The sequence below is a fragment of the Rhea americana genome, unplaced genomic scaffold, assembly GCF_003343005.1.
Source record: "Rhea americana isolate MKP2758 unplaced genomic scaffold, rheAme1 scaffold_153, whole genome shotgun sequence".
Lineage (NCBI taxonomy): Eukaryota > Metazoa > Chordata > Aves > Rheiformes > Rheidae > Rhea > Rhea americana.
Window position 1 is genome coordinate 2,197,092 of NW_028185628.1, and position 27,711 is coordinate 2,224,802.

The 27,711-nt window shown below is 35.8% G+C and overlaps 1 protein-coding gene across 3 annotated transcripts in view; it reads right to left on the minus strand.

The window, feature by feature from the left end:
- CHD1 (chromodomain helicase DNA binding protein 1) overlaps positions 1–27,422 on the minus strand; it is a 48,476-nt gene extending 21,054 nt beyond the window's left edge. For all 3 annotated transcript variants that reach the window (XM_085299756.1, XM_085299757.1, XM_085299755.1), the window contains exons 1-15: positions 27,197–27,422; positions 15,091–15,295; positions 13,985–14,092; positions 12,598–12,665; positions 9,942–10,091; positions 9,359–9,636; positions 7,603–7,828; positions 6,595–6,695; positions 6,166–6,344; positions 5,560–5,687; positions 5,017–5,233; positions 4,429–4,518; positions 3,442–3,632; positions 2,156–2,344; positions 1,663–1,825 (exon numbers count right to left, since the gene is read on the minus strand). In XM_085299756.1, the coding sequence (XP_085155882.1) occupies positions 1,663–1,825; positions 2,156–2,344; positions 3,442–3,632; positions 4,429–4,518; positions 5,017–5,233; positions 5,560–5,687; positions 6,166–6,344; positions 6,595–6,695; positions 7,603–7,828; positions 9,359–9,636; positions 9,942–10,091; positions 12,598–12,665; positions 13,985–14,092; positions 15,091–15,295; positions 27,197–27,249 (2,346 nt within the window). In that variant the 5' untranslated portion in view covers positions 27,250–27,422. The remainder of the gene's footprint in view (positions 1–1,662; positions 1,826–2,155; positions 2,345–3,441; positions 3,633–4,428; positions 4,519–5,016; positions 5,234–5,559; positions 5,688–6,165; positions 6,345–6,594; positions 6,696–7,602; positions 7,829–9,358; positions 9,637–9,941; positions 10,092–12,597; positions 12,666–13,984; positions 14,093–15,090; positions 15,296–27,196) is intronic.
- Between the last annotated feature and the right edge of the window lie 289 nt (positions 27,423–27,711).

Below are 27,711 nucleotides of genomic sequence, written 5' to 3' on the forward strand. Positions count from 1 at the left end.
GACCATCCTATACTGCTATACAGATTAACTACTATGTAGCATTAACTGAACATGAAAGTTTAACCAGGATTTAGCAAGTGTCCTGATCTCGTAAAAAGGCATTATAAAAGCATTGAGTACTTTTAACAGAAGTCAACAGCAGTACCAAGCAGCATATTTTTAGGGAAATGCATTTCGCAGAACAGCACCTTAACATTCCACCAAAGTGTTAAGGAAATACACGGAGCTGCAAATGAGAGCAGTTAAGGTGTTGGCTCAYGCTCTTTTCTGCCATATAAACAGTAACTTTGTAGTCAACAAAATACTTGAGACTAATAAAAGGGACTACTTTATTACTACTTTCTCCTCACTTCCCATCTTATGAACAGAAACAGGCACTGCTGCCTCATCCTGTAAGTATTCTTAGACGGTGCCTATCGCTCAAGTCTCTCATGCAAGCTGAAGCGAGAAGAATCTTGTTTGTGGAGTTTAATGGGCTTTAGGTAGGCTACAATGCTAAGCCTTCTCAGCTGCCCTGGGAATACCTAGAACAAAAACTCCAATGCACATGGAATTTAATAGTGAAAACTTTAGGCCTCTAACTTGAAGAGGCTTGGGATGCAATTTTGGGGAGTGAAAAACTTGGAGTTAGGCACTTTTAGTCTTTATGCCAGAGAGGARGAGGATATTTTGTTCAGAATTAGAGCTAACAAAGCTTATTAAGATGGGCCAAGGAAATCCCTGTTAAAAGTATGTAATTATTAAAATGAATGGTTGAACAGTTCTGAAAAGTTTAATTATAGTTCAGATAGTCACACAGTACACCAAGTTGTAAATAAAATATCCTTTTGCTTTGAGAAACACTTTAAAACATGAAATAGCCTGAAATCACAAGCTGTCACTGCATAATCCAGTATTTTTCCCCAAAGTACTTAAATTATCAACTTCAAAGCTTGCAGAAAAGATTAACTTAAATATTTATGTTGGTATTAACTGCATCAAATGATACCAATTGTTTTATCTGTTGCAGTGGTTCTCAACAGTATTAGTAAAAAGATTAGTTAACATATACAGAAAAAAAAAATTCACAGACCATCCTTGGTAGTGATGCTACAGTTGTTTTCATTCATAACAATAACAGCAAAAATCATAATAAGCTTTGGCTGTTTGTTACTTTATTTCCTTTCACTTTGGCTGGATGTTGGCATATAAAGAACAGTGCTTCATTATAAAAAACCAATACCTTAAAAACATTYTACAAATCACTTTCAGTTATCACATGGATTGTTGCTGTACCATTACCAGTCCCATGCATTTGTATTTATATTACATTTACCTGTTTAACTACTTTTTTCTTTTCATTTTGCGTTTAAATAGGTCTTAAGTTTATTTTGTCTGAAAATACATAGCCTGTTTCAAACTATTTCCTTTTTATTTTGATCATTACTAAAATCATGGATATTTTATTCAGTAATGGACTATTATTCAGTTCTAATTAAGAAACAAAAAATCAATTCACTTACCTGTAAAACTCAGGATGCACATTTTGTAGAGATCTTGTTCTTCCTTAATATATTTTAATAAGCACAAATAAGTTGCCTCAACAGTATAAAATTACTACATACAAATTACAGATGTAAAACAGAACTTTTTTTTTTGAATTAAAAGACAACATAGTATTACCTGTAAGGCCTCCTGTTTATTATAGAATTCATTATCATCTGGTGGTTTAATGAGGTAGCAATGGTTACAACACTTCTTGAGTTCCATCATGATGTTCAAAAAGCCTGATGTACTGCCTTTTGAGCCTTTACTCAAGGCTTTGTAATTCCTGGTTAAAATCCACCTATGATATACAATGTACAGTGTAAATAATTTCTAATCATAYGTGGGATTAAGACACATGCGAGCTTTCAAAATTCAAGAGAAAAAGCAGCTCCTGACAAAAGAAACATACAAGTAGGCCACATAACAGAAATTAAATGAATAAAAATTAGACCAGTGTAATTCTTAAGCCTTTGCTTCATGGAATTTCACCRTGGTAAAATCCTGAAAGGTATTAGGTTTTTACTTTTGCCTCAAACTCAATTGCCTCAGAAAAACTATTAAAATTCAGTAATTTGCAGATAAGATATATTACTTAAAAAAGCAAAGTTTAAATAATGTCATTTCTTACTTGTAATATTGTTTCTGCAATGCACTCATTTCCATCCTCAGAATTTGTTCAACCTTAGCAGGCAAAGATTTTTCTACATCTTTTTTAACTCTTCTCAGTAGAAATGGTTCAAGTTCTTTGTGAAGACTTGCATAACCAAACTCTCTCCCYTTGCCATGCTCCTCTTCAAAATCCTCCCAAGAAGAAAACCTTCAACATAAGAGAATAAGTCACTATGAGAATCACTATGAAAATAGTGATATACTGTGAATGACCTGAAGAAGTGACAGTTGCAAAGAAAAAACACAAACACATAAAGCCCATAAATACATCAAATACGCACACACACTTATGGACTTCCTCCCTACTCCCTCCATTTCATTTTCATCTCGCAGGAAATTCAAAGTACTTTCTCTATAAAAAGAAGAATCAAAATTTCCAAACACTTTTGCAGAATTAGAACTGAACTACTGAATTTGAATTTCCCCAGTGGAAATTCATTTACCTTGTCTGCAAGGAAACCCTGATTGATAGATGGTTGCAGTATTTATCAAGAGCCACATGAAAAACAGTCGCATGGCTGGAAAAGTGTGTGTGAGAACAGACCACTTCACATACTTTTTGCAGCTTGTATGGAATAGCTGAAAGGTGATTACTTCCAATATGTGCTAACAGATACGACTATGGACTTGTGATCAGATGAAAAATGTGCTAGGTAACAGCCTTATTGGTTGTGCTTGTAAAGTTCTGAAGAAGTCAGTGCAAAGCACAGCTCCCAAACTAAACCTATAGTGCTTTGCATTTACAAGATATCTGATACGAACATGTGCTTACAGTTCTCATTTATCTTAGTCATAAACACAGATCAATACAACAAAAGGTCAATACAGTAAACCTATTGTACGCAAACCACATGGGCAAGCTAGTTATGTGACTGAACTACTGGGTATTCAGCATCTTGGTATAAACTTGCTTTCGTTAATGGTACTAACAGAGAAAAGAAGAAATCCTCAATCTCATTCTATTTCCCCAGAGTAAATCCATCTGGTTTCCCTTTTAGACTAGGACAAAGCATTTTTTCAGAACTCTGACCCATATATCACTCCATCTTTTTTGTGGACTGGTAAAACAGAAAAGAAGTAATAATTGCTACCAGATTTATTTATCAAGAGTAGCATGAAAGACATGTATGCCTACTTCACAAAAAATATTCAGACTATTTTATATGATCCTCCCAAGTGCTACAATATTTCACAGTAAGAAACTTAAAAAAAAAAAAAATTAAAAGAGATCAAACTCTTTCTTACTTTTCTGGCATGATGAAGTGCAGCAAAGACCAAAGCTCTTTCAGAGAGTTTTGCAGAGGGGTTCCAGTAATAAGAAGACGATGGTTAGACTTAAAGTCTATTAAAGTCTTGTACAGAAGAGAATCGTCATTTTTTAAACGATGAGCTTCGTCAACTCCTATAAATGCCCAATTCAGACCACCAAGGAATGACTTAAAGAAACAGAGGTGGGAAAGGGGGAGAGAAAACGTTACACTGATGAGCATATTATGCAATTTCTGGCATTTTATAACAGGCTACAAATACCATCACTTTATTTCAACAAAATATGGACACCTATGTGTCTAGGCACCTAAATTTGCTGGATCTAACAAAAAGCTATACAAGTGCCCCAAGAAAGCATACGCTAAGTTTAAAAGTAAAAAAAGGCCAAAAAGCTGATGTATATTAATTTTCACATGACAGAAAGAAATGACTATTGACTTTCTTCCCAACATGTACAAACAAACAAAAAAAACTAAAGACGTTCTGCTCATTGGCTTTCTACAGACATTTTAATATGCTATTGGAAGGTATAAAKACAATTGTGTGTGACCATCATGGAGACTTCTACACAAAGAAAAAGCATACAGGATTTCAGAGTTCTCAATCACAGATACCATGGGTGGAGGGCTGTTTTGCTTTTTTAGTTCCTTGATGATGGTCTATAAAGAAGAAGAATGCTTCAAGATGGAAACTGATTATTACAGTAAGGAGAAGCCCAAACAAAAACTGAAGAAAAAAATGTCCTCCACTCAATAAAATAGGAAAAAGAAGGGGGGCGGGGCTAGAAAGCCTCACCACACACACACAGAGAGAGAGAGAAAATCTGAAAGTSCTTAAAGAAAACTCTACTGCGCTACTTCAGAAAGCAAAGCTGTCAAACTCCCCATCTGTTTAATGATTCAGAATCCAAACATGCATAACCCTAAAGTGATTGTATCTCCCTGAAGAAATAAGAACAATTACCTTATCCTTCAGCAAGATTTCATAAGTTGTTAGAAGTATATTAAATTTTAATCGCTTGGTCTGTGGATGCATCCATTCGTGAGTTCTTATCTACAAATAGAATTAAATGAATTGTAAGCTACAGAAAAACAGTCTTATTGATTGAGATGATTTCAAGCACTACAGCAAAATGCTGTAGGGCCCAAAGATGTTTTTTAAACTTAYGAAAAAATGACAAGAAGTTTCTGTAAAACCTTTTTTTTTTTCACTTTAATGGATGAGATCACTTACCTTACTTCTTTACAAAACCAAATTAARATCATGTTTATCTTACCTTTTATTTAAGCACCTAAATAATTCCATGGCAAAACATAAATTATTTTCAAACGCAAATTTGCATTTTTCATCCTTTTAATTAGTTAGCAGGAAGGAAATCTTTCATATATTTATATCAGATCAAAATCTAAGCTTACACTTTGCTTTCTAAAGACATAGTGTTTCAAATCGGTATTTTCTCATTCCAAACCAAAAATACTGGAGAGAACACAAGAGCATGAAATAAATCTTACTTACCACCAAACTTTTTCAWTGATACAAAGAAATACTCACCATATTTCTGCTAGTTATATCTCCTAAGTAAACCACAGCATTCATCTGAGGAGCCCAAGTTTGAATCTCTCTTTGCCAAGATGTCAAAGTAGAAAGTGGCACAACCAGCAAGAAAGGTCCATACAGTTGATGTTCATGAAACAGGTAGTTCAGAAAAGAAATTGTTTGTATTGTTTTACCCAGACCCATTTCATCCGCAAGAATACAACTATTTCCTCTAAAAAAATGGGGAGTAAAATGGACAAGAAGAGAATATTATTTTTTGAGGAAAAAAAACACACTCATACAAATTTTCAAGATTTTGCAACTGTAAATCTTTAAGTCTCTTTAGATACAGTTGGACACAATTTCAAACATCATGTAACGCTTTTTAGCATACTGACTATYTTTCAAGTATGTTTAACAAAAAGCTTGCACATGTTCCTTGCATGTCTACTTTAAATTATAAAACTAGTACTGATCTTTCAGAGGTTTACTTTGTTTTCTTGTAACATATGATCTTACAATTTGCGAACAGCAAAATTMATTTCAGACTATACTTACTTGCACCATGAGTGAGCAAGCCAGTTCAGTCCATTCAACTGATAATCTCTTAATTCTAAACTCTCATGCCCTCCAATATAAGACGGTTGCTTCTTTAGTGCAACAAACCTTGGCCTCTGTTTTAGAACCTGTCAAAAGGAAATTGAGCATCAGTCCTACCACCAACAGGAGTTACCAAAATGTTTTCCCTTTGAAGCAACACAGTAGTAGAAATCTGTTGGGTCACCATATCTAGTTTTTATCCCTCACAGACAACTAGACTGTACAGCAACACCTGAAATTAATTTGATCGCTGATCTAAATTCCACAACAGGAATGACATTAACACATTAACAAAGGTTACTTTTAAAACTAATGAAACTAAATTCTGCCTATGAATGCAAGTAAAAAAAAGCAAGGAATAAACATCCACAAAAGGCTATTCTCAGTAGTGATACTCACCGTCTCTCACTGTTTCTATGTATGCACACATATATAYCTCATTAATATTATTCTGAACAACACACAAAATACTATATAACTTGCATGTTATTTCCAGATGCATAAAATACTTTCACACTTTTACTATGACAATTGACGACAAACCCATTGCAATCACGCACTCACCTTGCAGTCCTTAAAGGGAGTGGTCTTGGATTGATTTCTGCTAAAATACTCATCAATGCGGGTCTGAAATTTTTTAGCAATGAGAGCACCATCTTCCCAGCTGCATTCTGAATAAGGCAGACCCTGCCATTTACAATAGTAATCTGGATAACCAGCTGCTGATTTCTGATTTGAATGAGCTGCAAAAATGTATCAAAGTTATCAGATCAGTATTTTCCTTCTGTATTTTAAGAACACACTCATTTTACATGATAAGATGACTTAAACCGTTTCACAACAAAAAGAAAAGACAATTTTTTTTTATCAGAAGTTTTGTTTGGCATTAAGATGTTAGTCATATTCTAGATTTCTTAACTACAAATGCAATATACAAGCAATAACCATGTAATATTCTCAACGCTATTTTCTGTCTGCAAGTTGGTCACATACCAATTATTCTTTCCACTATTTGATATTGTTTGTGTAGATCATCTGTAAGTTCCTGCTGGCAGTTATAATATTCCACATCTTCTGGAGAAGCATTTTTCAGCCTGAAATGGGAATTTATTTACAGTACTTATTACATTATGTAGTTCTAAAGCTAAGAAAATTTGGCAACTCTAAAGCTCTGAACGTAAGCATCACAGGAATGCTTCTTAGAGAGCTTCTTTGAAGTGACTACAACTCAGAAATTCCTGTTATAGAAGTGATCCATCTGGCCTATGTGCCTCATCACTAGTGCCTGACACACAACTTGTACTAGGCATGCATATAAATCAGAATATTCACAGTACACAACGTACTCCACAGGATGCTTTCATGGAACAACATCAGGGATGGTTCATTCTGTAAGAATGCATCTTACAAGTAGTGGGATTTTTAGGGAATCCTAGTGTTCACAGATGACATTAAAATATTAATAAAATTGAACATTAAAAATGTTGTAGTAAGAAGTACAGATTTCTTCAGTTCTTGGCTCTCAGGCTTTCAGAGAAGTTTGAGTCAAGAAAACTAAATACTTTGCAAAATAATCTCTGCACTGACTCCTGAAGAACTCTGATCAAAATATAACTATAAAACTAGTAAGAAGTAGGACCTTCTTTTTTTTTCCCCCTTTAAAAAAAAATTTTTAAAAACATTCACCTTGTGCAAACTTCATTTATAACAGACACTAAACTTAGGAGCAGAAGCTCCTCACTTAGAAGTCTAGTTTTACATGATGTGTAAGTATGCTCACCCACTCAATGAAAAAGTTGGTATGCTCAGAATCTTACAGTATCGTAAGGTTTTAGGAAGGCCTTAATTTTTTATTTATTTATTTATTTAAGCTTTTGTCTTCCTGTTGTATCAACACTTGAAATCATACCCTCACAAACAGGTAAAAAGTCTCAGAGAAACTCATAAAACATCTATATTGTTATGAAAATATTAACACGGAAGTAGTTATAAAATATTCACCATCGTTTTGTTTCCTGATCCTTTTTCTTATAATTGTCCAGTTTCTTCATTCCTTTAACATTTTGTTGCTTCAATGTTTCCTCAGTTTCCCAAGTATTGTGGATGTGGGACCAGCCTTTCCATTTAATAAGATATTGTACTTCTCCTGGCTCCTTTGACTTTTCAAACCCAGCGTTTGGATCACCGTCTGCTTCAACTGCATAGATGGTGGTTGCAGCACCAGTGGCTGAGAAGGAAATCATACCATAAGCCTTAATTAAATGTGCAGTACTATAAATCAACTGAAAAGAGATGTGCTATAGAAAGCATTCAGTGATGCTTTTAAATGAATTATATCTACAGCTCTCAAGTAATTACTCTTATTTGARCAATTATGATATAGATATGTTAACAGGCGCACAAGAAGTCAAAAGAAAAATCAAAAAAGTAACCAAAAACCCCTCGCATCTAACCTATCTCATCTTTTCTTACCAGAATTTTCTTATTATTCCTAGTTTCTCTAGTGATCCCAAGGGAATGCTCCATTAACATTACTTGCTGTCTTCCCTGCTATCTCTGTCTCATTTCTGAATGTACATTAGACATCTAACMCTATGCTTGGTCAGCCCTGAGACCTGAATAACCTGCTCTTAGGGATGTTATAAATCTATTTCTTCCTAGGCATGTATTACTACATTTTTTCCTTCTGCCCTAAGGAAATTTTTAATTAAATACAGCCTGCATCCCAGCTGAAGCATACTAGCATCAGGGAACAGGCTCATTTCTGTGAGAAGGGTCAGGTAAGCAACAGGATTCAACCAGCTGCAGTGGCCAGATWTGACAACAGAAAGTGGCAACAACAAAGGACAACACGAACAGCAACAGCATCTAGAGAAGCACAATATAACAAGCCTGGTCCTAAAGGYTTTGAACACAGTGGTAACACTGTGCAGTGGAGTAAGAGACTTTAGGATAGACTAGAATTTAGGAAAGCATGGGRGAAGAAGAAAGGTGAGAAAAGATAATGGAAGCTCCGAGATGGGTCAGAAATTCTATATATTGGTTATAATTAATGGAGAAAGGTAACTCTGAAGTGCAAGGGGTCCAAATTTTCTATAGTTAGAATCCTAATTTGCAAGCTAAAACACATACAGAGGATTGCTGGGCACTGCAACCCATTGCTGCTGGAAATATGACACCCTTACCATCATTCATAAAAAAAACCTTTTAGAAGTTCACATGCAAGCAYCTCTCTGAAATTTTAGAGGCACTTTGTAACCATTCCACCATTTGTTTGTATTGCATTGAGAAAATTTGCACAGGAATAATTGAAACCACAGTCTCAACGCCAACACCATCCTTCAGAGTTCAGGTTACTGGCTAGCTGTCCTATCCAGTCCACTTTCTCCCCTCCCGAAGTATACAATTTATATCCATCAGGTATCAGAAAGTGTACAGACAGTGCTGTAACAATATAGTGTGCATTTATGCAATATAGAGCTATCTTTAACTTATCTAATTTCTTTTTGCATTACTCAGCTCTGTGAGTTCTTTGTTTTACCTTATAAGGCTTGAAAAGAGACTTTAAATAAACAGTCTCCTTATCAGGTTGAAAAAACAACAGAAAATGACTTGCAGGTAGTATTGTTTACAAACATTAAAGGTGACCTAGAGCTCAGAACGGTTGCTGAAGTTGTACCAAAACTCCCCTCAGCATCTTAAGGACACTGATTAAAATAATAATAATAATAAAAAAAAATAAAAAGGAAAAAAATACCTCCTTTCCGGCCAATTCGACTATCCATAAACTTCTCTATAGTCTCAAATTCATCTTCTTCAGGTTGTGGGACATCTTCTCCACAGACTTCCAGCAAGTCATCAGAATCTGTTTTAGTTTCTTCAGCTTCTTTGTAACTAACGTTGACTGTTGCCTGGCGACGAGATCCCCTCTTATCATAATCGTCGTCGTCGTCGTCGTCATCGTCATCATCATCCGATGAATCAAGCTGCCTCTTTTTCTGTCCTGCACTCCTTTTGCCACTTTTTGGCTTAATTCTTAAGACAATAAGATATGACAAAACAATGGGGTTTCAAGATGGAAAACCAACAATCATCTTTATTTGTTTTTGAATATGAGTATTTCATGACTGTTCAGTTATGCCAGTCATAGGCCTAGTTTCTAGGCCACAGAAAAGAGGCATTCACTACAGTGCACTGGTATGACATGTTTTTTAGTTAAAAAAAAAATCTTCAACTTCTGTAATAAACATTTACGTTTTCATTTGCATGTATAGTAGGTACAGCGCTCTAATTACTAATCAGAAATCRCACTAGACAATCCAAAATGCAAGACTTCCTACCTGCTTGGAGGTTTCCGGCTTCTGACCTTGTTTTTTGGCTCATAGTCAGATTCACTCTCTTCACAACTGCTTTTCTCCCTATCTTCTTCTGATTCAGAATCGGAGCCAGTTCCTGATATTGACCCTGATCCAGACATTTGCCAGTCTTCACTGTACATATTGAAAGACAAAACAGTAACCCACGCTGGTTTTTGTATGAAGTATTCATCTACATGTTTGCTGCTGTAATCTCAACCTTCTTAACAGAAACAGAATTCCTCTAACTGTTATTTCAGCCTCAGGTGAAAGGACAGAAAATTATCATGAACAGATAATTCAACCTAATTCAACTCTCTTTGGAGCCATTATGTTTTCTATTATCAAGAGGCAGATTTAAGAAGAAAAATCCAAAACAAAAATCTGGATTTCTATATGAGCTATAGAAGTGAGTTAATGTGTAAAATAAAGACTGACATTAAAAAACCCAAGTACTTCACAAGACTAACTGTAAACTAAATTCATTTACTGTAGCTTATTCACACTCAAATCATAAAACACTGTAACATTATATTCTGGAGAATCCAGTATTCTCCAATAGCTAAGTTCCTCTTTGCCTCATGAAGAATAGGCAACTTTGCCACAGGAACCAAGAATAATGCAGAAGCAGATTTGAGAAGCACACAGAACTGCACAATTTGTGAGAGTCTCCGAAGAGCTCCCACTGAGTTCTCAAATCAGTATTTCACAAACAAGCAAGATACTACGAGTAAATAGCTCRTGACTCTTGAGAGGCATTTCCTCCTTACTCCTGCTTAGCCGAGATCTTCTACTTTGCAATAGGAAACATGTACTCACCAATCAACAGCATCTTGCTTCAAATYCTGAGTTTGTACATGCAAATTAGTTTGTACAGACAAATTTAAGCTTAATAGCTTTGCGACCAAAGCAGTGCAAAGGGAAGTCTGACATGGTTGCTAAATCTTTACACTATCATTTATCATTGGGTTTAAGGTTTCTCGAGCAAGGCCCTGGAAAAGCACTAATGTTCTTCAGAGGTGGATTATCACTCAGACTTCTTCATTAAATTTCAAATCAGAAAGCCTAGAAATCAGTGCTTTGACATCCCCTCCTCCCCATTCCCCACTTAAATATGCATTGGTCCTGGGAGAAATTATGTTTTCATTCTTCCAAGACACATATACTGAACAATGCTATAGTACCATTTGTCTTATTAAGACTTTTTCTGCATGCAGTAAGATAAAAAAAATCCACACAACCTGCATTTATTTGGTGATATAGATAACAGATATCATCTTCTAGGGCTTGATCTCATGTCACGTTATAGAACAARAAATCTCTGATTTGCCTATCAGATAGCAACTGCAAACATACTTGTTCAAAATAGTCAGAAAACAAAACTCAAGTACTGAATATATGAGTTTATTTGGTTAGTAGTTTAGGAAYGGCTGCGAGAGCCGGGCCTCTTTAGCCTGGGGAAGAGAAGACTGAGGGGGGATCTTATCAATGTGTACAAGTATCTGAAGGGAGGGTGTGAAGGGGACGGGGACAAACTCTTCTCAGTTGTCCTGTGTGACAGGACAAGAGGCAACAGGCAAAAAATGAAGCACAGGAAGTCCCGCCTGACTGTGAGGGGGAATTTCCTCCCTGTGAAAGTGACAGAGCCCTGGCACAGGTTGCCCAGAGAGGTTGTGGAGTCTCCTTCTCTGGAGATCTTCAAGGCCCGCCTGAATGCAACCCTGTCTAACAGGCTCTAGGTGACCCTGCTGAGTGGGGAGGTTGGACTAGACGATCTCCAGAGGTCCTTTCCAACCTTACCGATTCTATGATTCTACACTTAAATGTCTTTCCTGTAACAGAGTATGTAAATAGGCTTAATCAAATTCTTAAGTAACACAGGACTGCAAACAACTCTTATCCCTAGAGAAGCATCATTTTGCATAGTTAACCTTCTGCGCATGTTATCATTTGATTAATGCTTCTCAAAGATATTATACTGGCAACTCTGCATATTGAGATGACTCATTAATTGGGAGAAAAGGTATGACAGTACAGTACAAYTGCTATACACCATTCATAAAAAACACAGGTCAGAGTCTATTCTCCTTTTGTTGTCATGAGGACAAAGTATAATCCTTTTCATAAGCTTCTTGATCTACAACTTAACAACAGCTCAACTTCAATTAAGCTTCCTTGACTAGTCAATAAAGCTAATTTACTATCAGGCATGTAATAACTTTTAAACAATTCAGAGAGAAAAATCAAAAGGGACTGGCACAACCAGTGCCAGTGGGATTCTAACTTAAATTTGATCTGAGACAACTTGTTAAAGTAGTATCCTATTTCTTCAATGATTTTTAGGGARGATGCTCAGCACAAAAATATGCTGCACCTAAGAATATTTTATATAAAAGTGCTGATAAATGTTTTTGAGTAACACTGCAGGTAATACAGGCTCTTTTTCTCAGAAATAAATATATGTTCCTCTGAGATTTTTTAATTGAAAAAAATTCCAAAGCATCAATCAAAACTGCAAGATAGAGACAAATTTATAAGGGAATTTAAGTATTTCAAGTGCGGAAAAATGAAGCCTGGGTAATTATGAGCATACACTACCATGACAAAATATGATAGGATATTATTTATGAAAATATCTTACTCCTTATGTTTTTTCTTCTTGGTTTCACTGGATGAGTCATCTGCAGAATCTTCGCTACTTGATGAGTCCTGTAGATGAAGAAAAGAATATACATGATTCATTATCATAAAAAAAGAAGTATTTTTAGTACTGAAAAAATAATTCATCTCCTACTTTCACAACAGAATCATATTCTTCATGTTTTATCTTCTTCATCCCCCTCAGTGTACCTAATGATACTGAACAAGATGAGGACTGGCGATGTTTTTGTATTTATCCATCTATGAATACACCATGTCAGAATTCTGGAAACTACCATCAAAAACCTGACTTAAAAATAATCAATGTACCTATGTAAAGTATAGTTTAAACTGTTGCAAGTTAATAAATCAAGATGAAATTCTACTTAAAACCTAACAGATATCTTCTGCCATTTCAGAGCTCTATCACATTTCATATTCTCTCAGATTTAAACATCAATTTAAGAAAAGTTTGAGAATAGTATATATGTTTCTTCTCTTTCCAATCCTAAACAAGAAATTGATGAACYCTCTTAAAACCACGTTTTCCTAAAACCAATTTCATAGAGAATTAGATTAGATCATTTTTATACTGACAAACAGCTGCCAAAAAAAAAAATTCTTAGCAACAATTCTAAATTAACATTTTAACTATGTATGATTGAGTCCTTTGTTTTAAGGATGAACAGCTAACCCATACTAAAACAGAAGTCTGGAGCAATRAGCAAAGATTTGTGACCACAATGCTTCATTTTTGTAATGAAGGGGATATAAAATGTCTGCTTTGTAAGTAAATTTCATTTCATAGTCACTGGYGTCCTTAAGAAAACGTTCATATTGCACAAAGTCAATTTTTTTTTGGCCTATGGTTTAGATTTTAAAATATCTAACACCGAGGTATGGTTCTTAAAATACAAGATTTCTTTTGTAATAATTGTTACAAAGTTTGCAAAAATGAAGTTTTTTACTGCATACTATGCTTTTGAAAACTGCAGCAACCTTTATATAAAAAAAAAATAGCTGAGAAGTCTTTTAGTATTTCTAACTGTATTTAYGAACACAGAAGCCAAAAACACAATGAAAGTCTATACTACATGACYCGAAAATTTTGTCCATAGATTAGATTACCTAGCTAAAAAACACTAAATAATTTAGACAGTTATAAATTTGGCACAATTCTCAGCTGAAAACATGCAACTGAAGACATTTTTGCATTTCCTCACAAGCATGTCCATTACTTGAACATTACTTCCAYAGATTAAATCAGATTTTTAACACACATTTAGAAAATATAATTTGGCTCTACATGATTTTATTCCAAAATATGGGGCAATGAGACACACAGGTTCACATTTTTTWAAAATGACTTATTATGTATTATTATTCACCTCTTCTGAACCACTGTCTGATGACGCTGCCTTTTGCTGCTGTTGCTGCTGCTTCTTGAGCACTGCTGATCTCTGCACGGCAAGTATACTCGGACTGGACTTCCAAAACTGAAGCAGAATTCAGATACAAGAGTGATTTAAAAATACTGAAACTTTAATGTTTACCACATACTTAAATTTCTTAACATGAGCAGCATTACTAGTGAGACTGATTTCAATTTTATTAATAACAAAAATTCAGCACAAAATACTGTGTGCATTAATAATATCAGCCAGCAGTTTAAAGCAGCAAGATTTCTGCAGAGCAGAACACTACATAAGAACTTCCAGCAATATTTTTACTGCAAACAACAGCTGTGCAGATCTCTCTATTACTAGAGTAAAATATTTTTAAWGTAAATTGTTAAACTGGTCCTGATAAATCCTTTTAAGTCACTCAGTTGATATGATCTTCCAGTAATTTTGCTTTATATGGGAATAGTGAAGTACATGAACAAAAATACAAAAGACAATACAGATCTTATGGTAACTAGTATTTTACTACCTTTATTTTATACATGATCTATCATCCAAATAAAGCCAAATAAAGAGGAGAGTTCAGGTAATTTTGATTCACTGGATTTAAAGGATTTCAAAACARTATTTTTTTCCTAAACTTAGCACACCTCTACCATACAAAAAGCCAATGGTATGTCCACTTAAAATTTTTGTAACATCATTTATTGATGATATGAGGAAAATAAAGTTTGAGAGAGATAAATTTGAAAATAAAATTTTAGAAGTAACAGCATAGTGTGTGGCTTCATCTTCAGAAATAAGTGGTAAGTAAATAGGTGCTTTTGAATGATAACATTTTAGGTAGGTACTTAACTGTAAATACCTATAAATGCAAGAATTTAAGAGTATAAATACAAACACTCATCTATGAAAAACTTAACCCATAATGAAATATTATGACAGCTAAGCATGTGCATTCACTAACCCTCCCAAGTTAAGTTCTAAGTAAAAAAAGTTTTGTTACCTCATTCTCTTTATTCTTTTCTAAAATGAAAAACTGCTCTTGAAACTAACTGCACAGGTTAGTTCATTTAAATGTTTTGTTTTACCTCACATCCATCAACTTTTGGTGGCTTAGCTTGAACTTGCTTCTTCTCTCGAGACGTGTCAGACTCCGATTCTGATTGACTGCCTGACTCGGACCCAGAGTCAGAGTCACTGCTACCTGACTGGCTGCTACTTCCATCACTACTGCTTCCAGAGCTCGAACCAGATCCAGAACCTGATGCTGACCCCGAATCATCATCTGATCGACTGCAATTAGAAAATAGCAGGATATTACACAACATCTAACATAACCAGATTAAAAAAAGGTCACAGCAGAAAGACTTTAGCTTCACCTAAAATCAGTTGTTAAGTTAGCCCAAACATTCGAGAAACATAAAAATGGAGGCAATAGATTAAGTCAGTTAAGAATGAGAATTTAGAGCAAAATAATTTCAAATTATATTCACTTGAACTGCAAACATTTAAAAATCTCTGGAAAGATAATGGCAAAATCCAAAATAATAAACCCAAAAGGTGGTATCAAAATCTAGCCTATCACTGCCCACACAAATCATCTGGGTGGGAGGGGAGAGATGGCAAATTGACTATCCTCTGCCCTAAAATACACTTAATTGACACCAAAGCAAAAACACTACTCTCTCCGTTGTTGCTAACAGCAATGAAACTCTGCTAGCGTGGGGGGGGAAAAAAAAGAAGCAGACTATAGACAGCACCTCAACTAGTCTTCTGCTTCTGTTGATTCTGAAAGAAAACAGAAAGAAACAAACTGTGGGGACGCGATGCTTTCGTGTTCTGAAGTAATTGCTCTGGAGTTGGATTAAAAAAAAAAAAAAAAAAAAAAAAAACTAATCCTAAATCTTTTCTTTATAAAGAGATCAACTAGCTACCATCTATGCTGTCCACTAATATCAACCTGTCAACAGATAAACTCCTTATCTTGCTGATGCCTAAAAGGCAGTATTCTAACCCCAAAACCTRAAGTACTTGTTTCCAAAGAAGGGAGGAAATGGGGCAATAACTGAGTAAATTCTGCCTATTCTGCAATGAAGATAAACTGCAGATTGTTAAGAGTACAAGCAGCACTGTATGTTTAACAAGCAATACTTTTAAATCCCAATAGCTGCAACAGTCTGGGTATCAAAACCTTCCTCTGAGAAATCTAATGGATTTGAACCAACAGTAACAGTGAGGGGGAAGCTGAGGCAAAACGTACTCCATATAGGAAATTTTACACAGCAGATGTTCCATTATCAGCCTAAAAAATACATATTTTCAAACATCAGAGAGAAAAATTACAATTTGCTTCTTAGCACTGATATCATTGCATCCCAAGGGCCAGTATAGAACAAATTCATGCCAAGGCAAATCATATAGCTGTCATATTTCTGGGTGCAGACTGTGTCCTTGCTTTTCCTACACATAGGCTAAACCTTCACACATTTTTTTAACATTTCTCCTAAAAAATTTTCTTTCATATAAAGTATAACACTGATATATCAGCATTTTCAAACTATGACATTCAACGGACTTTTCAAAAAACTTGGCACTTGCACCTTCCATTTTCAAATGATTTTAAACTAATATAGGTGGCAAGAAAGGACTGAAAAAACAAGCATCTTAGCTTAGCTATCCTCTCTATCAAACTCACTGTCTCTGCTCTCTCACAAAGCTTATTTTTTCTTAAACTAGAAAATAAAATATAATGGAAAACTCATACCTTACCCAATATATTTGGAGATGCAAGCAGCTAAAAGAAAACCTCTTTGCATCAATACCACAAAGAGGGTCTACCGTCTAACAGGACTATCTATCCAAACAGAGTTGAAGCAAGTTTTTAGCAAAAGACGTATTTTTAATTATCTCTGAAGGTAACTACCTACATGACAGACAGAAAAACTTGATCACTAACATTTTTCTTGTTTTTATTAGCCTCTCATAATAAACAGTTTTAGACCCACATCAGGCTACACTACCAACCTGCACCATCAGTTTCTGAGATGAAGTGATGCCTTACTTATTTTTGGAATAATATTTTTAAGAAAGCAGTGACAATAAATTAAGAACATAGAACTTTCTTACTAGCTAAAACTAAGAAAGGCACCAGCATATGTAAAAAAATCTGCTTGGAATAAAGGAAGAAGAGTTATCTAAAGAGAAGAATAAAAAGGTTACTTTTCCTCTCATACGAAAATCAAAAAGGAAAGTGCATCTGCAGCATTCTAGCCATGTCTCTTAAGCAGCATCCATAATGAAAAATTCAGGTACTGAAAATTCCATCTTACTGAAGAACTACTGCAGTAATAATTTCCAATTTCTGTTCAATACAGCTACTAGCAACTTACTACACCATGTCAATTCACCATCCCTTTCCAGAACGTGCCTTTGCAGATACAGAAATCGCTAGGATGTATACATATGTGACTTTTTCTGTTTCACTTGTGCAGTGCTGACTTCCCCAAAATTTAACAAGGAACCATTGCTGCTCAGCATCACTTGAGCAGGGCCCAGATTCACCTTGCCTCAGGATTTAACTGAGAAATCTATCTCTGAAGGCCAACCTCCCTGGTGAGAAATGCAATGTAAAGGCTACAGCTGCCTATAGCCTCATACTTCTGCTAATATGAAGAATACCARATTTTACTGAAGGCTTGATCATCCTCCAAGAAGCCAATCTTTTAGCTACAGTATTTATTTTAACTAAGAATGCTCATTCCTGGAAAAAAACCAGCAACCCTCACACCTCCAACACATACATTTTACCATGAACACAAAACTATTTGCATAGTAAGGGGTAAAAGTCATTTCCTTGCAAATAAAGGGGAAAGAAAAAAAGAACTTCATGATTTAACTTTAAACGCTCTGAATTTCAGCAATTTTCACATAAGCTGAAAGATGGTATAAGCAGCAATACAAACTTTCACAGCTGAAATCAAGCATCTTGAAAACATAATCTTAGTCCTCAAACAATACATTTGCCTGTTGTTGAGAGATCTTCCACAAGAGTAACTTATTCTCACATTGCTATTGCTACTTTCTCCAACTTTCCCCCRGCACAGCACTCCCTCAGCAGCGCCAGAACAGTCTGTAAACGGAACAGATTCAGCTTGTAAGAACATCCTACCAACCCAAAAAGCCCGTGAGGCAATGAAGCAAGCAAGCAGGAGTAAACAGYACAGTATTTAAGACCGCTATCCTCAAACCAAAGTATAAAATGGTGCAAATCAATACAGAATTAGAAAAATTGACTAGATTCAAAGGAAAGCTTTTTTATTACTTTTGATTTTAGTACACACATTCCACACTGCATCATGAGAGACTGGAGGTCTTTTTCCAAGTGCTTAAAATTTTATACACTCTAACTCCTTTCTCTCTTTCTCCATAGAGCATTACCGACGTGACTGAGAGAGTAATACCGTGCAGAATTCTTACTACAATACAGTGYCTACCAGCATCACTGTAAGTTCAGAAAGCTTGTTTGCCAGCATTTTTAAAATCTAATGGAGTTTTCGAATTTCATAGGAAAAGATATAGAAGACATACAGAAGTTTCATATAGGTTTCTAGCAGCCAGATGACATTTTCTTAGCCTGCTAAAATGAATACTGTAACATGCAACTACTACAGGGCAAAAACAATCATGACCAGCTTCAAGAAAGTTTACATGTTTTTGAGAACCTGAAAGATGAGCAACCTCTCACTCTTAACAACTTGTGTCGGTGGCATCCCAGAAATGATTTAATTTTTCTTGAAATTAAATGTTTTTCTAAGAAGAGTGTATGCTTTCTAGCAATAAGCTATACATTACAAGCATTTCATCATTACAAGCTATAATTGCTAACCAAACCACAAGTGAAAGCATTTCATACTATATCAAAATTTGACTTTTAAAATAGTCCATTAAAAAAACACAAAAAATCCTGTGTGATAGCAAGAGAGTATACTTGCATTAAAGGGAGGAGAATCTGCATTAAAAGAAGAATCTAAGTTCTATAATAAAGATGTTAACATATAAATTCAGAGAGTATAATATGACTACCTCACAGCTATTACTTGTTACTTCTGTTTTCCTCCTTTGCCTATAGGCTTCCTTTATTTTCCATGCATTTTTGTGGCATACTATACAAGCAATGCCACCTCCAAAGAGCTTTAAATATTGTCTGATGTTGTCCACCTAGGATCTTTAATTTACCTAACTCTTCTCACAGTAAGCACTGCCCATTAACATAACTAATATACTCTGGTGCTGACAGCACCACCAACCTCTATAAGATTAGTCACCTGAACTGGCACTACTGATTACTGAGATTCTGGTACTATAAACCTAGTGCTAAGATGCAAGGAACTTGGTAAACTGAAATATTCCTGCAAACAAGGACTCAGAGTACTATTGGAATTGCCTCTGCTACCTGATGCCTAATACTGTTACTTAAATATCATCTCAGGAACAGCAGTCAGGATCCTCTGTTCTTCACATTTCCTCTTACATAACAGTTCAGGCAAAGAGCTTTATTTCTTGCTTCCTTCTCTTCCTGTACGGTCAAGAGTCAGCGCCCTTGATTTAGACACTTTAATTTGAACAGGTAAGCAAAAAGCAAAAGAGGACATCATGCTCTTCCTGTTGTGGACACCTGGGGTACTGCAAGAGGGTTTCGGTACAACATAACCAGCCTGTGCACTCCTTCCCAAAAAGCTGCTTGAAACTGGGAGGTAGGAGGGAATCTCCACTTCTTCAGGCACGCTGCCTAAATCGGAACCTCCTTGTCCTTCCCTCACTCCTTCTGAGTGCAGTCAAGATATAAGTTCTTCACAGAAAAATCCAGAGTAAAATCCTACCACCTTCTTTTCTAGAATAACCACATATACCTGACATATAATCAGAGAAAGAGACAGAGCACAAGACTTCATTCTCAGTTACTGAGAACACCTGTGTTTGTCAATTTACTCGATCCCACTTTGTCACATTAAAGACCCTTTGCTCTGGRACCTGTGCAGGACCCTTTACTCTGGTACTGCATTGCCGTCCTCTTCCCATCTCTATCCTGTGATCCAACTGGCTTCTTTCCCTCTCCCTTCTTCATTGAGGGTTTCCAAGAAAAGCCCAAACACCAACATAAATTTTAAACATTACCAAGACCATAGGAACTCTGGATAGAAAACAACAGGACACAAGTTAAGCTACAGAACAGAGGTGCTGTTAATATGAAGTATACAGAAAGAAAATATTCAGCATTTGCTTACACTAAAGAGCATCCATGCTCTTTTAGGCACTTCATTTTGTTACTCCAAACAGAATTATTGCTCTCTTTCGAAAATGAGTCATATTAGCCTACTTCCCATGCTCCAAAAAAAGTATATTAAAAAAGGTAAAATTAAACCAGCATTATGTGATAAAAGGTATTTTTGAATAACAAACCACACATTACCTACACTGTACTTTGTTCAACTGAAAAGAATCTAAACAAAGACAGGCACGCATGAGATGAGACAGCACAAAACAGTTACAGGAGCATCACAGAACTATAKATAAAAAGCGAGAGTGATGGATAAAGCAATGATGATGACATTTTCAGTCCTGTTGGAGCAAGACTATTTCTCTGGCATGGAAACRAACCACTGCAGTGATGACAAGGTTAGTTAACAACGCTATCTTCCAGTAGCAGGCACACAGCAGTACACACTAAGAATGAATAGCATGTTCTCAGAATGAGACTTCTGCATAAAAAAGTACAGCTTCATGTATGTTAGTAAATCAAAGTTAAGGTGATAGAATGTATCTTCCAGGATATTTAGCAAAGCAGTCTCTCACATCCGTTGTCTTTGAACCAAGTAGTTGCATTTGTACAGCAGCCTATGTCAAATCTGATTTGGTATTAAAGTCTGACACAGCTAAGAAGTTTGTCTATATTGCATTTTATAAACACTGCTTTTGGGCACTCTCAATATATTTAAGAGCAATTCAAGAGAGATCTCTGAATGTAGTATTTATTTTCAAACTGTTCTGCAAGAAAAACAAGATAGTTTGATAAAAGTACCGAAAGAAGTAATTTTTGAGTTTGTTTATACCTGTTGATATTTCAAACCCCAACAAATAACTGTAGAATAAAATCAGAGTATGCTTTGGGGAGATGACAGAGATATACTTGAAAAACATCGCTGAGAGTGAATCAGATGAAAAGCCTTTATTCTGTCACAGAGTCACTAATTCTTTTCAATAGTTTTTTGTTTAACTTTGCTAGCTTATCTCTCAAAACAAGGTCTCCCTGATASCAACATACAATGAGGAACAGTTACCTGATTTATGCAAGGCACCAGGCACAGAAACTCTAAGATGGAAAGCTACACAAGCTATGCTGCAAGAGCACTGCTAGAGCATTTTGATTCCCGTATAAGGTCTAGGGTGATAATGGACTGAGAGAGGACAATTTATCTTTGCTGGTTTAGAGTACATTCATTACGTTAAGCTGCCTTAAAAATCTTCCGTTTTAAAAATGGCAGGAAACAAATATCAATTCAAGTGGAAGTTCAACTCACATAAAAAAAAAAAAAAAAAAAAAAAAAAAGGAAAGAAAAAAGAGAGGCCTGCAAGGTCTTTGAAAAGCATCTGATGGGACAGTGAACTGCTATTTTAACAAACCAGATGCCCAGGGAAGGGATGCATTTACATATGAAAAGCTCCTCCTAGAATAAGCAGAAGCATCAAATGCCAAGCTCTATAAAACTGCAAGTTCACAGGTAGTTTTCTTTAGGGAAAGGCAAGTGTTTTCCAGTTTTGTTTTCAAAGAAATCTGAAGTACTTAATCTGATCAGATATGTTAAAAAAAAAAAAAAAGTTATCCTATTCTTCACCACAGGTATAAAGCAAAGGGGACAAGGACTATAAAGTTCAGGCTCTCGAGAAGTGTTTTTCCTGCCCTCAGCTATTACAAAGCATAAATTCAATTCCATTTGTGGGACACAGGCTGACAACTGGAAGGACAGTAAACGATACATTGTATTTCCAGGACTGCAGATTTATCTGCTGTTAGTACTATAAACTTCCCCCATAGYAAACATATTAAAATTGAACTGATCATCTAACTTTCACAACCCTGTGAACCACACTGTAGAAGTCTTTACCCGAGAGCCACAAGTCACGTATCTTAGAGGGTGAAGGAAGCTGGGAATATCTYACAGGCAGGAGGTATCAGTAGCTCCTGAGGGGTCTACTACTCTTGTGCAATGTGACCATGCTTAGACGTGCAGCTGGTTTCAGCAGCAACAAAACTATGTCTATATCACAAATGCCTTCTAGACCACCAGCAAACAAAAGTATTAGATAAACTCCACCCTCCCACACACACCCCACAAAAAGTGTGTTCCCACAAACACACTTGAGGAGCTGCATCTTGCTAGATCTGGAGGTATATGCTAGCTGCATGGTAGTATCTTGACTCTTAAAAATTTTACCTTAAGGAATGAAAAGCCAGCATTAASTAAAAATTTGAGACTCTTGAAAGAGTGGAATACAATCCACATCCTGTGAAACAAGTATCTGCCAGCTCAGTTAGAGTGGACAAAGATTAGGATCTGGATAAAGTCAGCAGGATTCCTATAACCAAACTAAAAGCCATATGCAGAATGAAAGATGTACTGTGAATTGAGAATTTCTTCTTTAAATAGGTAAGGCCAAAATACTAGCCCAAAATACTTTTTGATACATATCTTAGAGAGTTCAGATAGAATAAAGGGAAAGGATTTTTTAAATTTAGAACAAGAAGTGCATCAAACTTCAGTATGCTTAATTCCATAATATTCTTATGGATTTTACAAGTCTGCACTAACAAATGTACACTTCTCTATTTTCTTTTTTGCTCTCCTCCTTCCCTCTGTGTTTCTCTCTCTCTCTACACACACTTTCATATCACCTATGAAGCATCTACCAAAAAGAAACCAGTAGACAGGAACACTTCTGCAAGCATGCTTGGGGATCCTTTGTTTTAACTCCCACTTAATTTCTTGATAGCAGGAATCTAGAACAGCTGCTTTCAAATTATCTTTTTATCCATAGAAGGTATGACTTCATACAGCAAATTCAAGCCTGCTGACAAAGAACTAGCTTTATTTAACCATCTTTTGTGATCCACAGACTATTAAAGTGATTTAAATTCACAGAAAGTACAGTCTTTCATTAACATCAGCTTCTAAGCGTGTAAAGAATAGTAAGGGTCTTTGGTGTAAGAAGCCACTTTCTGGTTACTAGAAAAAAAAAAAAAGAAAAAAAAAAAAAAAAAAAAGGAGTGCAACGCACCTTCCCAGGTAAGCTATCCTGAGCACAGCCCTTTCTAACTACAGAGAAGGGAGGCCTGCGAAAGTGCTCCATGTCTTCTTCTACAGGAAACAAAGAAAGAGCACAAAGATGGGAAAAACATTTCTATTCAATTGGCACCAGTGTTTCACTTCTGCATTCCCTGCTCTACCTGGAACTCACGCTCATTAAGCTTTATGGGCTCATTAAGCTTCTGTATTATTAGCTAACTGGTATGTATTTTACTCCTGTTCAAGTTTGCAACAAAATGTGTTCAAGAACACCACACAAAAACGCTTTGCTTAACTTTTAATAGCAGTCAGCCTCTCAGACCTTTGCTATAAAGTTTGTGTGCTCACACTTGCTTGCTATCTAGATGAACAGTATCTGTGATATTTCACCTAGAGCTACTGAAAAAAAATTCAGATTTCAAGTAAATAAAAAGCTGGACAGTACACTCCATGACAATTATTACATAGAAATTGGAGCATCAGGCAGCAGTATTACATGATAGCATTTATGTCAGCCTATAATCTTCATCATATTTGGCATTAGCAGAGATTTATAGCTTCAGGTTGCTAATGTAGCCAAGGAAAATCCAAATAGTGAGACAACAAGTTATTCAATGGTGAAAGCACAAGAGGTTCATTTTTCCATTTGCAGCGAAACAGAAGTTCAGGCATAGCACCTGCATCGAGGAATATTTTTCCAGTCATCCATCAGCCAGGTGATTAGACWCACTGGTGGAAAGGAGTACAGGAGCATGACAAATTGTCCATTTCTTTTCCACACGCTTCAGAAATGCATCCTCTTCACAGCCAGTCACAGGGAACAGAGAACAGCTATAACACTTTACTACAGTGCTGGTCAGTGTATAACGTCTAAGGCTTCTGATCAGTCCCTTCTCCAATCCTCCTATTGCTGAGGAGAATAATTCCTTTCACTTCCAACCTACAGACTTTCCACAGCTTCTGCAAATCATGGTAAGAGTTTCTTTATAACAATATAAAGCAGTATTGATTAGGCTGTTTATTTCTGTAACTCCAGCCCTGACCTGCAGCATCTCTTAACTTTTCAAAGTAAGGTGGTAGTTCCATTAGATCAGGCTATATTTAATTGTGATCAGGACTATCACCTGACAGTGACAGCCCTGGAAGTTTACATAGACACCAAAGTGGGAAAAATGGCCTTACTATATTTGTAAAGTCTCATATTTGTAAAACAACTTACTTTTCAAAGGTTTGTCGTCTCTATCACTAACAGTATCAGCAATGCTGCTACTTAGATTTGCTGCTGTATCATCTCTGCTCCTTCTCCCTCTATTTTTGAAAGTCTAATTTTCTCTGTGGTTTCTTTCCAGCRGCAATTCTCAACTGCTTTCTCAACTTGTTTTGCTTCTCTCATTCAGAATGGAACGAGATCACTAAAGCCTTGTAATGATACTTTGCTATCAATAGTAACTATTTTGTTACTGATTTCTATTTCCATTCTGCAGAGTTCACATTTCCAGACCATTTGAAGTCTAAATGCAATTTCACTTTCCCAGTTAAGTATTTGCCTGCAGTCACAGCTGACTTAGTGAATTCCTGTCCTAGTGAAAATCATTTCAACTTCTGGAGAACTTCAGAGTTTTTTTTTTTTTTTTTTTTTTTTTTTAAAAAAAAAGCCAACACCACCACAAAACAATACAAACCCAAATGCCCTCTCCAAAAAACAAAAAGACCCCTTCCCCCCAACCTAAACAACAGGCAAGATATACTCAGATACACCTTAAGCAAACTCATTAGTGATAGTTATTTTAATAATGGAAATAGGTTAGACAGAAAAGACAGAAAGGGTTTAGTTCTTTAAAATGTGAAGCTTTCCTCTTCCATTTATAAAACAGAGCTTCCTGATAGCAAAAGGGCAAACATGCAAATAGACTTTCCAGGACACGCCTGTTAATCTGGCTGCAAGGCTGATGACTGATACAAGTTCAGGGGAAAAATGTTTAAAACTTTTTGAAACTTTTTAAAGGCTTAAAGTGTGCTCAGCATCACACTGAAGATGCAGAACAAAGCCGCGCTTCACAATCAATTATCAAGCTTAAGTACTTAACATCTTCCTGATACCTACTTTTAATGAAACCCCTGGGAAACTTTTCATGTTTAGCTGTTCTGGTCTTATTAATTGCTACAGCTCTTAAATAACTTTGATATACCAGTATCTTGGAGCAGTCATAGTTTGAAACAAGTAGGTGGCTTCACCCCCACACCCCCCCCCAAATGCAAAGTCATCAGAGTTGTCCCTGACAAGTTAATGCTAGCTGGAGGTCTGAGTTATAACTCTCAAGAGTTCAGAAAACTAGCCTCGTTCATATAATTTTATTTTGTTCATGCTTCTCTACTCAGTTGACAAGGTTTGTTTTATTTGTGTTTCTCTATGAGTAACCAGGAATATATGCCACTTATTGGAAGAATTCCCAAATCTGTTTTTTAACTAGACAAGTACCATCTTCACTGAAAATAAAAGTTTTCAAAAAGAAATTATGTATTAGAACTTTCCAATTATTCAAAAGATTCAAAGTTTACTGACTTTCTAGCATACTCTTACTTATAACAGGAAGCTTGAAATAAAAATGCACAAGGTTATTAGAGCTTTTGGTTTTAGTACTGAGATTTCCTAGTGATTTGCACCAAATGTCACCTAAACACTTCTCTTCCCACCCCCTTTCCCAACCTATCATTCACTAGCTACATGATCAGCTAGCCAATGTGTTTTTATTGCATTTCTTCACTTGGGGCAATAATTTAGATTCTCTCCTCTATCCAACCTGCAGTTTTCATAAAGCCTCAGAACTCAAAACTCAGTTTTCTTTATGACCTCTGACTGGAATGAACTGGTTCAACAGGCCGTGATCAAAAAGAGGAGTGAAAGACGGGTAGACTGACAGCATGATCACAACCACCTATTAGAATTTTGTCTAAAACTGTTTTTTTTTTTTTTTTTAACGTGCAAGTCTGCCTTGCCTTCTTAGATCTGAAGCATTCATCATATTCCTAGTTTTAAAAACATGAACTGCCTAGCGTAGTAAAGACTTGTTGAACTTAGCGATGTTTTAGAATAAGAATTTTCACAATTTCAGTATAATTCCAATTTACAATTCCCTATAATTTCACTATCCTCATCTTACAGGAGAAAGTTTTAAACTGGAGTATCTCCTTGGTTGGAAGAGCCTGAACACCAGCATCCAAAGGTCTGCTCATTTTTACATTAGAGTGCTGAATTATTATTATTTTTTTTAATTAGAAAACAGCTGGAAAACTGTACCTTCACTTTGGAAAACAAAGTCAATACTCTTTCAGTTATACTGCTTTAACAGCTCAAGAAAGAAGGAAGCCTCATGAAGTATTACATGTTAGAAACTAGATTTAACAGCCCACAATTCCTGCTTTAGAGATGGTCTAGTTAGGGGCCTATACAGCCCATATTATAGGGTGACTGGTTTACCTTGTATTTTGTGGACACACACACAAAAAAACCATTTTTTTTTCATTCCAGTGCAATCTGTTTCAGCTTTTGACATTTCAACTATTTCCTCAAAGTGTAATGCCATTGTGGTAGATGCTGATGCAGTTCTAATACTATTTAAATTTTATTAAGGTATATACATGATTATGGTTACTATGTGAAGCAAACTGAATGTAACAAGCAGACTAAACATCTGTAATAAAGTATGGCTGATCCTCCTAACCACAGCCTGCTTGCTAACCAGGAAGTTTTGGTACAAAGTTAAAATGCAGATGTTCTGCATGTAAAATGTTCTAATAAACACAATATAGGAAAATACAAAGCCAAGGAGGACTGAAATGATGAAGTGCTTACCTTGACTCTCCACTACTGTTTCTTACACTTTCTTCATCACTGTGCCCATTCATTGTAAATATTTAGAAGTTTAAAAGATAAATAAGAGTCCACTCAGATTACAATGTGGATGTCAAGAATTTGCTTCCTGGTACTCTTTGCGTTTTCCAGGTGATGTGTTTGCTCAGTTGTTCTCTGCAGGTATTCACGATTTCTCCCAAAATTACCTAAAATAGTAAAAGAAAACATTGACACAATTTGAAGTATTTGATGGTTGCAGCCAAAAGACACTGAAAGCAACCTGTCTTGTCACACTAACACTGAAAGTAGGTATCTATCCCATTTGACATTTTCTTTTTAATTAAAGAATAGCTTTTGGTGTTATCTGCCCATACTTGATTGTCTTATCATTCTCTTGTCCAAAAAGCCCCTTTTTGTTATCTATGACAAAAAAAATCTTTATAAAAGAAGAGATCTTTTTTACTAACCATACTGAAAAGTTAGAGAACTAAATGAAATACATGATATGCACAAAA